A 13,208-nucleotide genomic window follows, 5' to 3' on the forward strand; every position below is an offset into this window, starting at 1 on the left:
TTTTTAGTGATGGTCCTTGTACCCAATACAAGCAGAAGGGCAATTTTTTTTCCTCTTTAGCACTGAGCTGGAGAAAAGAGGCATCAAGGCAGGAACTTGGAATTTGTTTGAGGCCAGCCATGATAAGGGAGCATCAGATGGTGTTGGAGGAACCTTGAAGAGGACTGCGGACATGCTAATAAGCCATGGCCGGGACATCCAGGCTGCAGATGAGCTTTTCAAGGCCCTTTTGGAGATCAACACATCAAGTTGTTCTTTGTTGATGGTGAAATCCGGGGAGGGCTGCAGACTACCACATGCTTCTTCTGATACATGTGGATTCACCAGCCGCTTCTTTTCACCTGACAGTGAGGAGTTTCGCCAGGGGAACGTAGCGCGTGGGAGGATCATGCTATTCCCCCGTGTTACCCGTCCCCCCTGAACAGGCACCCCGACCGACCAGAGGCGCTTGTGCAGCAACCAGGACACATACCCACATCAGGCTTCCGACCCGCAGACACCCCCAATCGTGTCTGTTGGGACGTCCGACCAAGCCGGAGGTAACACAGGGACCCGAACCGGTGACCCCCCCGTGTTGGTAGGCAACGTTATAGACCGCCACGCCACCCAGATGCCCCGCAGTTGATGATTTTTGAGGCAGAGCAAACAATTCTGCCCAGCTGCTTCCTCTGTTGAGCTGTGGCGGTGCACAGATATAGAAAAGGTGAGAACTTTCCGGCGCAGCTGTAGAACTGCAGCGTCCCCTTTCTCAACACCGCAAACTTTTTGAGCTGGTGAAGGAAAAACAGTCTTTGGTGGGCTTTTTTGATGATGCAGCTCGAGTTGTCATCCCATTTCAGCGGAGATCGTTGTTCCCGAGAAACTTGAAGTTTCTAGTCTCTCCACCTTCAGACCATTGATGGTCAGCGGCCTTCCCATCTCTCCTCAAGTCGACCACCAGCTCTTTAGTTTTGGAGATGTTCACTGGTGCTCTCTCTACAACTTGGAAGTGACCTCACTTCTGTAGGCTGATTCATTGTCACATGAGATCAGCCCTACCACTGTTGCGTTGTCAGCAAATTCAAACATTTTAACAAAGTTACAATGTGAAATGCTGTCATTTGTGCACAATGAATACAGGAGAGGTGATCGTATGCAACCCTGAGAGGCACCAGTGTTTATGTACCAGGGGTTAGAGAGCCTATTGTTAATTTTGACTATTTGTGTTTTGTGCTGTAGAAAGTAGAAACTCCAATGACATAGGGAGTGATTAACTCCTAGTTTCCATAACTTATCAAAACGTTTTGTAGGTAAGATCCTATTAAGAGTAGAGCTAAAGTCCATAAAGAGAACCTGTGCATAAGTGGCAGGAGCTTCTAAGTGCTGCAGGATAGAATAGAGACAGAGGGACATAGCATCCTCTACAGAATTATTTGCCTTGTATTCAAACTGGTAGGGGTCTAAGATGACCGTGTTGGCTAAGTTTACATACTAGGTGCTCAAAGTTTTTCTCTTATTACAGATGTTAATGCGACAGGTCTGTAATCATTCAGGCAACTGATGTTGGATTTCTTAGGTATAGGCATTATGACAGCAGACTTAAAACATGCAGGAACTTTGCATTCCTTGAGAGACCTGTTAAAAATATCAGTGAATACAGTAGCAAGTTCATCTGCACAACATTTTAGGGTAGCAGAGGATACAAGACCAGGGCTTGCTGTTTTCCTGCCGTTCTGTCTTTGCAGCAGGTTCCTGACCTTATACTCCTCTATCACACAGAGGGGAGTTAGGGAACTGGCCACTATTGGCTGTCTTATTAGGATTTGATTGTTGCCAAAGTGACAATAGAATTCATTGAGTCTGTCAGGCAGCTGGGGGTCATCACTGACTACTGAAACTGGTTTTATAGTTAGTGATCTAAGGCCGGCGGCATGGTGGCGCAGTGGTTAGCACGGCCACCTCACAGTAAAGTCCTGGGTTTGAGCCCCGGGGTAGTCCAACCTTGGGGGTCATCCTGGGTTGTCCTGTGTGGAGTTTGCATTTTCTCCCTGTGTCCGCGTGGGTTTCCTCCGGGGTCTCCGGTTTCCTCCCACAGTCCAAAGCTATGTAGGTCAGGTGAATCGTCCACACTAAATTGTCCCTAGGTATGAATGTGTGTGTTTGTGTGTGTGTGCCGGCCCTGTGTAACAGCCTGGCGGCCTGTCCAGGGTGTCTCCCCGCCAGCATCCCTATGACCCTGAGAGCAGGATAAGCAGTTCGAAAAATGGATGGATGGATGGATGATCTAAGGCCTTGCCATACAACCCTGTTATCACTGGCCTTGAGTTTGTTTTCTAACTTGCAATTGTCGTCAGCTTTAGCTTTTATGACAGCTCTCTACAAATCATATTTGGCCACCTTATACAGTTTCCTGTCTTCATCCTTAAAGGCATTGTGCTTATTTTTCCATAATTGTTCCATCTCTCTATTGAAGCATGGATTTTTGTTGCTGTATAGTATAATCACAGACTGAGATGGAACACACATATTTTCAGAGACGTTACTGTAGATCAGGTAATGGAAGGTAATGTATTCAGATCAATTGTATCAAAAACTTTATTTATTTATTACTATTTTATTAATCCCCATGGGGGCAATTCCTTCTCTGCATTTAACCCATCCTAGCTGTGTAGCTAGGAGAAGTGGGCAGCCGCCGTGCAGCGCCCGGGGACCAACTCCAGTTCGTCTTGCCATGCCTTGGTCAGGGGCACAGACAGGAATGAACCTTAATATGCATGTCTTTTTGATGGTGGAGGAAACCGGAGATTATTAACAGCGAAAGAAATCTCCTGTCCATTTTGCTATTGAAAAAATCCCATGCAGTAGATGCTGTGAGTCATTCAGGTCTGTGGAACATAAGCCAAGACATCGTCCAAGCCGGCGCTATCATTGTCCAGGTACTCAAGGATCACATTACCCCCATTGTAGAGGGGTGTCTCTGGGTGAGCCAGGAGGGAGTGCAGCGTGTCATCCATCCGCAAAACCTCCCCTGTCTGAGGATGGCATAACCGCAACTTCTGTTCATGGCAAGAAAATACAGAAAGAAAAGGATGTTAGACATATTTAAGAGACCACTTCAAGTGAGTCACATTTACAGTTTATGTTTACAAAGAAGCTAACCTATAGGCCTGATGAGTTTAAACAATATGGGTTCCTCTATTACCATAAAGTATGCAGTCACTTGAATCACTCATGTAAAAATTTTGACTTTAGTGGGAGCAAATTTAAGATATGTCGTTATCAAATATTTGGGAGTAAAAATACATTAGAATTACCAGCAAAGAATAATCAGCAGCGCAAGTTAAATAAAGACCCAGACAGAGTGATTGGGCTGTCTTCTAAATCCCTCGTATCACTTTATAGTTTCAATATACAAGATCGACCACCTGTTGGTGCTCCTGTCGTGCTCCGACAGGTGGTCGGATTTCCCGACCACCTATCGGTGCTCTTGCTTCCTGCCTACGTGCAGGAAGTGAAGTGCGTGCAGCCCACTGTGAGGATAGTACAGTGCCAGTATAGTGCTGGACTACAGAACACGAATCCAAACTTCAGGGATATTTTGAATCAACAGACTGGTCAATTTTTAAGGATTCAGCCTCAAGTTTGGATGAGCATGCTGAATTGGTCACTTGCTATGTTAAATTCTGTGTGGATAAGTGTATCCCAGTACAGTCTATTCACTCCTACCCCAACCAGAAGCCCTGGATTAACAGCGACATTCACCTCAGGTTGAAGAGTGTACCACTGCTTTTTTTCCCCTTCCAATTTCCCCTTTTTTCACTCCAATTGAATCTGGTCAATTACTCCGCTCTCTTTTTTTTCTTCTTTTTTTTTCTGAGCCATCCTGGTCGCTGCTCCACCCCCTCTCGACCGACCAGAGGAGGCGCTAGTGCAGCGACCAGGACAAATACCCACATCCGACTTCACACCTGCAGACATGGCCAATTGTGTCTGTAGGGACGCCCGACCAAGCTGGAGGTAACATGGGGATTCGACCCGGCAATCTCGTGTTGGCAGGCAACGGAATAGACTGCTATGCTACCCGGACGCCCCGTGTACCACTGCTTTTAAGCAAGGAATGCTACAAAAAAATCCAGGTATGGCTAAAACACAATATAGGGACAAACTGTAAAATGACTTCAGCGACTGTGATTCGCAGCGCATGTGGAGCGGGCAGCAGGCGATAACAGACTATAAAACTAAACCCAGTGTGGCTATCAACACCTCTGCCTCGCTCCCGGGTGAGCTCAACAACTTTTACGCCCGCTTTGAAGCTCACGACTTGGACCCAGCAACAGCAGCACAGTGCCCACTCGATGAAGTCAATCTACAGGTGACAGAGGCTGATGTGAGTAAAACTTTTAAAAGGATTTGGGCTCGTAAAGCTGCTGGCCCAGACAGCATCCCTTACTGTGTCCTCAAGGCATGTTACACTCAGCCATCTCAGGTTTTTACTCAGCTATGTTAGGTCTTTACTGACATTTATAACCTGTCCCTGTCATTGTGTGTGGTTCCACTGTGTTTTAAGAAAACCACCACTGTGCCTGTAAATAAGAAAACACCTGTCTCTTGCCTTAATAATTACTGGCCTGTTACTTTGACCTGTTATTATGAAGTGCCTGGAAAGACTGGTTATACAGGTTTCATACATAAACTGTAACATTCCCATTTCCCTTGACCCATCACAGTTTGCCTACTGTTCCAACAGATCTGTAGATGACGCTATCTCACTTGCTCTGAACACTGCTTTTAGTAAACTCTGAAAAGAAAAATACCTATGTAAGAATGTTGTTTATTGATTACAGCTCTGCTTTTTCATAAAATTGTACCATCCAAACTGGTGTTGAAACTCAGAGGTCTTGGTCTAGGCAACTCTCTGTAATTGGCAATTTGATTTTTTTTCCCTCCCCAACCATACTTGGCCAATTACCCCACTCTTCCAAGCCACACTGGTCGCTGCCCCACCCCCTCTGCCGATCGGGGGAGGGCTGCAGACTATTACATGCTTCCTCCAGTACATGTGGTGTCGCCAGCCGCTTCTTTTCACCTGACAGTGAGGAGTTTCGCCAGGGGGGCGTAGTGTGTGGGAGGATCACACTAATAAGTTTCTTTCCACAAGCAGTCAGGTTGCTGAACAGCTGATGCACCAATATGCACCTTACATTGTTGTGTTATCATGTACTGTATATTGTGTACATGTAAAGTATGAATTCATTGTGTACTTAGTCTATGTAGGTCTGTAGTGTTTTTATTTGGGGGGAGGGGTTCTTGTGTTAAGGCAGAGAGAGCCAGAGCACAAGAGTTTCATTGTATTCCAATACATTTTTGCTGTGTTGTTTGACTACTGAAGATCCACTCAAAATGAAACTGAAAGTTGTCAACGTAACCCCCCGCTCCTCCAAAAAGAAAACTTGGTTTGACCTGAATTTGAGCTACTAATGTTGAAGTATCTGTAGGTAAAGGTCTAATATGAGTTAAGACTGCCATATCTGCATATTAACCACAACAACTTTGCTTCTTCAAAGTTGCCATTACCTGCCTTATGGCCTTATTTCACTGCATTTTGCTCTGATGGTAAAATTGTGAAAGGCTGTACACCATGTTGCTTTTCTTAAAAGTCCTACCAAAGAATAATCATTAAAATGAGCAATTACAAAAGCATTAATAATACTAATATTCATGGATTAGCTACTGTATGCCTAACAATAGCAATAGAAAGAATCCAAAAGGACATTTGTTTGCATATTAGTCTGCAGGAAAGTAGCTTTAATTTCTCCTGGTTTGACTTTTTATGCCAATGGAAATATGGAATTTATACACACAACAATTCTTGTAATTCTCTGTTTGAAAGGCTAATGGGAGAGTCAAAAATTTGAATTAAATTAAGGAGTGTTTTTTTTGGGGGGGGGTTATGGAAACAAGGTGATGCCTGAAACGTGGTAGTTGGGTGAGTTTGAGAAGGGTGAATTCCCATATAATATTACTTTATTCTATTGGCATTAAACAAACAAAACAAAACAAACAAAATCCTGCTGGAGAGTAAATATGTTTGGCTCTACTCATAAATACCATTTTCCTGTTACCTTGGCAGTAAGTATGTTATTGTTGTTCTTGAGGTTAGCCAGGGAGGCGGCGTAATCCACCACTTTGCCCACACTCCACTTAGAGCAGAAGAACATGGGCTGGCTGGAGTCTTTAGAGTCTTTGGGAAGACACACCTGAAAGTAGGTCCTCTCTGTCTGGAAAGAAAAGCAGATCAGAAATGTATCAACTAGTGTAAACAAAATTAGAATCACAGATTTATCCAAGAGGTATATTTGAGAAGTTGTGTAAAGTTTGATACTGCTAATATAATACGCTTTGCTGACATGTGATCATTTTAATCAAGTTCAAATCTGTGTTGCAAAGAGTAGTACCTGTGGCAGTCCCTTGTCTCCTGCAGCATGCAGTTTCAGTTTCATTAATGCCACTTTAGCTGCAGTTGCACTGTTCTTTGCTCCCCTGATTCTCCTTTTCACAGGTGTCGCCTTTGACTCTGAGTAACCAAAGGTGAACAAAACAAAGTTAAAATATAACTTTAGAGACAAGCCACAGTATTTTGGTCCACACTGCCATTATGTGGCAGAAAGGGGAATGGCAAGAGAGTTTTTGGCAGCCTTCTTGTGAAGTTACTATTTACAATGTCTTCTGTATCTCCTAGGTCGAGTCTGATACAAAAAAGTCATCACTGACCCAAAATCTTTTGCACTAGCTCTTTAGTGGCTGCCATTCGAGGTTTGGGTGTTTCCAGTTTCTCACACATGTGGTCATCTTGATGACGATGGCTGCAAAGCAAGGACAAAAAGAGTTTGAAAGACAGCAGTTTCAGCTTCTAGCTTCCATTTATAAAACAGACAGATAAAACTTGAAGACACCATGACAATGCCTCCCTTCAAGCCCCTCTTTAAGAAAGCTCACATTAGAATGAGAAACATGATTGAAGTCAACAGATGATATATGATCTCATAAAGAGAGGTGCAAGTTACAGAGAAGGATATAACAGTGAACCTACGCCAAGCAGAAATGTTTTTCACAATGTGGACATATGATGGGCAATAATTCTTTCCCCTTGCAGTCTTGGAGTGAACATCGATAACTTGTACTGCCACCAGAAGTCTGAGACTCCCTTTTCACAGGCACCTGCAAAATATATCAAGTAAACAACACAGTATCCATTTAAAAGCATAGCAAACAAGAGGTTTTATTTCAATCATGGTGGAGGAAGAAACAAAGCATAGTTTACTGAGCTAAAAAACATACCTCTGGACATAAATGTGACTCTCTACTTCTGTGTTCAAGGCTGAAAGGGACAAGAGGCATGTCATATATAAATATTCACACACACACATACACTATATATACATATACACTACCGTTCAAAAGTTTGGGATCACCCAAACAATTTTGTGTTTTCCATGAAAAGTCACACTTATTCACCACCATATGTTGTGAAATGAATAGAAAATAGAGTCAAGACATTGACAAGGTTAGAAATAATGATTTGTATTTGAAATAAGATTTTTTTTACATCAAACTTTGCTTTCGTCAAAGAATCCTCCATTTGCAGCAATTACAGCATTGCAGACCTTTGGCATTCTAGCTGTTAATTTGTTGAGGTAATCTGGAGAAATTGCACCCCACGCTTCCAGAAGCAGCTCCCACAAGTTGGATTGGTTGGATGGGCACTTCTTGCGTACCATACGGTCAAGCTGCTCCCACAACAGCTCAATGGGGTTCAGATCTGGTGACTGCGCTGGCCACTCCATTACCGATAGAATACCAGCTGCCTGCTTCTGCTCTAAATAGTTCTTGCACAATTTGGAGGTGTGTTTAGGGTCATTGTCCTGTTGTAGGATGAAATTGGCTCCAATCAAGCGCTGTCCACTGGGTATGGCATGGCGTTGCAAAATGGAGTGATAGCCTTCCTTATTCAGAATCCCTTTTACCCTGTACAAATCTCCCACCTTACCAGCACCAAAGCAACCCCAGACCATCACATTACCTCCACCATGCTTAACAGATGGCGTCAGGCATTCTTCCAGCATCTTTTCATTTGTTCTGCGTCTCACAAACGTTCTTCTTTGTGATCCAAACACCTCAAACTTGGATTCATCCGTCCACAACACTTTTTTCCAGTCTTCCTCTGTCCAATGTCTGTGTTCTTTTGCCCATCTTAATCTTTTTCTTTTATTGGTCAGTCTCAGATATGGCTTTTTCTTTGCCACTCTGCCCTGAAGCCCAGAATCCCGCAGCCGCCTCTTCACTGTAGATGTTGACACTGGTGTTTTGCGGGTACTATTTAATGAAGATGCCAGTTGGGGACCTGTGAGGCGTCTGTTTCTCAAACTAGAGACTCTAATGTACTTATCTTCTTGCTCAGTTGTGCAACGCGGCCTCCCACTTCTTTTTCTACTCTGGTTAGAGCCTGTTTGTGCTGTCCTCTGAAGGGAGTAGTACACACCGGTGTAGGAAATCTTCAATTTCTTAGCAATTTCTCGCATGGAATAGCCTTCATTTCTAAGAACAAGAATAGACTGTCGAGTTTCAGATGAAAATTCTCTTTTTCTGGCCATTTTGAGCGTTTAATTGACCCCACAAACGTGATGCTCCAGAAACTCAATCTGCTCAAAGGAAGGTCAGTTTTGTAGCTTCTGTAACGAGCTAAACTGTTTTCAGATGTGTGAACATGATTGCACAAGGGTTTTCTAATCATCAATTAGCCTTCTGAGCCAATGAGCAAACACATTGTACCATTAGAACACTGGAGTGATAGTTGGTTGAAATGGGCCTCTATACACCTATGTAGATACTGCACCAAAAACCAGACATTTGCAGCTAGAATAGTCATTTACCACATTAGCAATGTATAGAGTGTATTTCTTTAAAGTTAAGACTAGTTTAAAGTTATCTTCATTGAAAAGTACAGTGCTTTTCCTTCAAAAATATGGACATTTCAATGTGATCCCAAACTTTTGAACGGTAGTGTATACATACACACCGACATTCTTTTTAAGTTGAAAGGCATTAAATCATGCAACTCTTACCAGAAAAAACCATTACATGAATCACAAACAAAAGGCAGGAAATCTGTGAGGGGAATGGAAGGATAAGGAGCAGGTAAGATGCAAGGTTAAAAAAAACCCCAACATAACACATTTTTTAAACGCCTGAATTCAAATACACTGGATTTAATTGGATCACAACGATTATTGGTGTAATATTTTAAAATATCTACTTTTTCATTAAAGATTGTAAAGCACTTTTAACCTGCCTTTTTGTCGTATCTTTATATCTTTTTCTCTGCTTGATTGTTTTGACTGTTTATTTCTAATGTAAATCACCTTGAGCTGCATTTCAAGTACAGAACGCGCTACAATGTATCATTTATTCGTCACAATTTAATCAGAGGAATGGATGAGAAGTTGAGAGAGACAAGACTGAGGTGGTTTGGACATGGACAGAGAGGAGGCATAGACTGTAGAGCAGCGGTCGGGAACCTATGGCTCGCGAGCCATATATGGCTCTTCCGGTGACGGCATTTGGCTCCCAGACAATTTTGAGTTGAAAATTATTTTGTTTTCAAAAAAATCAGTTTGGAACTGATTTTAAAATACTTGTGATATTTCTTAATAATACTGTGTCATTTTAAAGTAAACAGAAATTAGTTTTGAAGATAAATTTCACGGGTCACGGGTCACCCGTGGGTCGGGTCGGGAACCAATGGCTCGCGAGCATGTCCGGGTCATTGTAAAGGTGAAGAAATCAATTTTATCAGATAGCCAACTAGTTTATCCGCTTCAACCCTTGTAACGGAAAAGATGGCGAAAAGAAAAAAAGACGATGATTACCGTGCATTCCAGGCTGCGTGGACAGAGGAATCTGCATTTGTGGAGAGAGCAGGATCTGCGGTATGTCTAATATGCAATGATAAAATTGCATCGATGAAACGGTCAAATATAAAGCGGCACTTCGATACGCACCATGCTTCATTTGCATCGAAATATCCAGCGGGGGACAGCAGGAAAAGGGCATGCGAGGAGCTACAGCGGAGAGTGCAGACGAGTCAGCAGCAACCACGTGTGTGGACCAAGCAAGGTGACGGGAATTCCGCTAGCTTTGCGGGGGCTTTGGCAATAGTAAGGAATGGAAAGTCATTCACAGATGGCGAGTATGCCAAAACATTCATGCTTGATGTGGCCAATGAACTGTTTGATGACTTCCCAAATAAAGACAAGATAATCAAACGAATAAAAGACATGCCCCTGTCAGCAAGAACTGTGCACGATCGTAGCATCATGATGGCAAATCAAGTCGAGGAAACACAAATTAAGGACATAAACGCCGGGACATACTTTTCTCTCGCGTTAGATGAGTCAACAGACGTTAGCCATCTATCTCAGTGCAGTATAATTGCCAGGTATGCTGCAGGTGACACACTGCGTGAGGAAAGCTTGGCTGTTTTGCCAATGAAAGGGACAACAAGAGGAGAGGATTTATTCACGTCTTTCATGGAGTTTGCTAAAGAAAAAAAACTACCGATGGATAAACTTATTTCTGTCTGTACTGATGGTGCACCCTGTATGTTGGGGAAGAACAAAGGATTTGTAGCGCTTCTCCGTGAACATGAAAAGAGAGCCATCCTAAGTTTTCATTGCATCCTGCACCAGGAGGCGCTTTGCGCTCAGACGTGTGGCCAGGAGCTTGGCGAGGTGATGTCTCTGGTCATTCGAGTGGTCAACTTTATTGTTGCCCGAGCTTTAAATGATCGCCAGTTTAAAGCTCTGTTAGAAGAAGTTGGGAATCATTATCCCGGTCTGCTTTTACACAGCAACGTGCGTTGGTTGTCAAGGGGGAAGGTGCTCAGCCGTTTTGCAGCTTGCCTGAGTGAAATCCGGACTTTTCTTGAAATGAAAGGCGTCAAGCATCCTGAGCTAGACAACACTGACTGGCTCCTGCAGTTTCACTATCTCGTGGACATAACTGGCCATCTGAACCAGCTCAATGTGAAAATGCAAGGTATTGGAAATACAATCTCATCCCTTCAACAAGCAGTGTTTGCATTTGAAAGCAAGCTGGAAGTCTTTCTCAGGGACATTGAAACAGGTCGTCTTCTGCACTTTGAAAGACTGCAACAATTTAGAGATGCATGCTTAGCAAGTGACTCCACTCAACATCTGGATCTCCAGCAGCTAGCTGGCTTTACGTTCAATCTCCTGCAGTCATTCAAAGCACGTTTTGGAGAATTTCGTGCGTGCACTGGTCTTTTCAAGTTCATCACTCATCCACATGAGTGTGCAGTGGACAAAATCGACCTGACATGCATCCCCGGGGTCTCTATCGGAGACTTTGAGCTGGACGTTGCTGACCTGAATGCATCAGACATGTGGATGAGTAAGTTCAAGTCACTTAATGGAGAGTTGGAAAGTCTTGCGCGACAGCGAGCAGAGCTGGCGAGGGAACACAAGTGGACAGAAATTAAAAATCTTCAACCTGAAGACCAGCTGATTCTTAAAACTTGGAACGAGCTTCCTGTGACATACCACACAATGCAGCGTGTGAGTATTGCCGTATTGACCATGTTTGGCTCTACATATGCATGTGAACAGTCTTTCTCGCATATGAGGAACATTAAGACCAACCTACGCTCACGTTTAACTGATGGAAGCCTCAACGCCTGCATGAAGCTCAACCTCACCACGTATGAACCAGACTACAAGGCCATCAGCAAAACCATGCAGCACCAGAAGTCGCATTAAAAGTAAGACATATTTAATTTATTATACGTTAAAAATACTATATGGCTCTCAATGAAATATATTTAGAAATATTTGGCTTTTATGGCTCTCCCAGTCAAAAAGGTTCCCGACCCCTGCTGTAGAGGAAAGAAGGTATTGGACCTGGAAATAGAGGACGACCAAGGAAAAGACGGAGAGACCAAATAGAGGAGGACACGAGGAGGGTTGGACTGCGGGAGAGAGATACGTCGGACAAAGTTATGGAGGGCAAAAATCCGCTGGGGCGACCCCTGAGAAACAGGGAACAAGTCCAAAGAAGTCATCTCTACTATCCAGGGGCGCTAACTCATGTAGAGCCGCATATATGCACGCTACAGTACCAGCTAACGTATAGCTTAGTGATCTGTTGTTGTGTTATGTAAGGCCAACTACCACCCAACACAGTAAAAAAAAAAAAAAAAACAAGACCTTATTGTATATATGAACGCACCAAACCTATGCTATCTATCAAACATTGGCAACTTAAAAGCGTCTCATTTAGGTAAGCACCTAAACTGCATTAGCTTACATGAACGAAAGCCACTAGCGGCTTTAGCAACGCTACCTTGCTAGCGCTGCTAAAGCCACTAGCGGCTTTAGCAACGCTACCTTGCTAGCGTCGTTACCTGGTTAGCTTCAACGCTAGCGGCTTTAGCAACGCTACCTTGCTAGCGTCGTTACCTGTTTACCTTCAACGCTAGCGGCTTTAGCGTCGTTACCTGGTTAGCTTCAACGCTAGCAAGGTACCTTGCTAACGTTGTAGCTAACCAGGTAACGACGACCCATTCAGCCGGAACACAAGGCAAGAGTCATGCATCGACTAGCCACTTTCTCTGGCGTGCTGACACACCGACCTTTCTGACGACAGGATTCAATCTGACAATGCTTTCCGAGGTCCACTTCAGCCATAGCTCCTCTGCCTTTCAACTTCAACTTTGACCCTATCGACGAGGAACTACGTCACGGCGTGACGTCACCAGTTAACTCTGCAGGGCCTAGATTTAAAAGTCAGTAATAATGAACACGTATCGGTGTGGGGGTTTTGAATATTCTGGACTTCACAACTCCAAATAGCGCAATCAAAATGAATTGGCTCAGACAATTCATTAATAACCTATCATCTTTGTAGAGCTTTATCCCCCAATTTTATGTTCCTCAAAATTGGTGGACTGCAGTTTCTTTTAACGTGCAACTATAATATTAATAAAATCCCAAACAAATTGTCAAACTTTCATAAGCAGATGCTTTTGGCCTGGTCTCTCATGTTTAAACACAACTTCTCGCCGCATAGATATTACATTTGGAATAATAGGGACATTCTCTACAAAAACAAATCTTTCTTTCTTTGAAAACTGGTTCAAAAACGATTTAATTCTT

At 43.4% G+C, this 13,208-nt stretch overlaps 1 protein-coding gene across 1 annotated transcript; it reads right to left on the minus strand.

Moving 5' to 3' along the window:
- Positions 1-2,394: 2,394 nt before the first annotated feature.
- On the minus strand, positions 2,395-12,765 carry zfand1 (zinc finger, AN1-type domain 1). The gene is made up of 8 exons (XM_056299724.1): positions 12,686-12,765; positions 9,102-9,144; positions 7,318-7,357; positions 7,070-7,197; positions 6,751-6,842; positions 6,435-6,553; positions 6,102-6,257; positions 2,395-3,035 (listed from the first exon to the last, which is right to left on the minus strand). The coding sequence occupies exons 1-8, from the start codon at positions 12,738-12,740 to the stop codon at positions 2,859-2,861; spliced, it is 810 nt and encodes a 269-aa protein (XP_056155699.1). The 5' UTR covers positions 12,741-12,765; the 3' UTR covers positions 2,395-2,858.
- Positions 12,766-13,208: the final 443 nt, after the last annotated feature.

This window comes from Lampris incognitus, chromosome 19, assembly GCF_029633865.1.
Source record: "Lampris incognitus isolate fLamInc1 chromosome 19, fLamInc1.hap2, whole genome shotgun sequence".
Lineage (NCBI taxonomy): Eukaryota > Metazoa > Chordata > Actinopteri > Lampriformes > Lampridae > Lampris > Lampris incognitus.

Coding starts and splice junctions, on each gene's coding strand:
- zfand1 (XM_056299724.1), bottom strand. CDS start 12,740: ATGGCTGAAGTGGACCTCGGAAAGCATTGTCAGATTGAATCCTGTCGT. Junction 7,198..7,317: donor AGTCACATTTATGTCCAGAG/GTATGTTTTTTA, acceptor TATATTTTGCAG/GTGCCTGTGAAAAGGGAGTC. Junction 6,554..6,750: donor GCTAGTGCAAAAGATTTTGG/GTCAGTGATGAC, acceptor TTGGTTACTCAG/AGTCAAAGGCGACACCTGTG.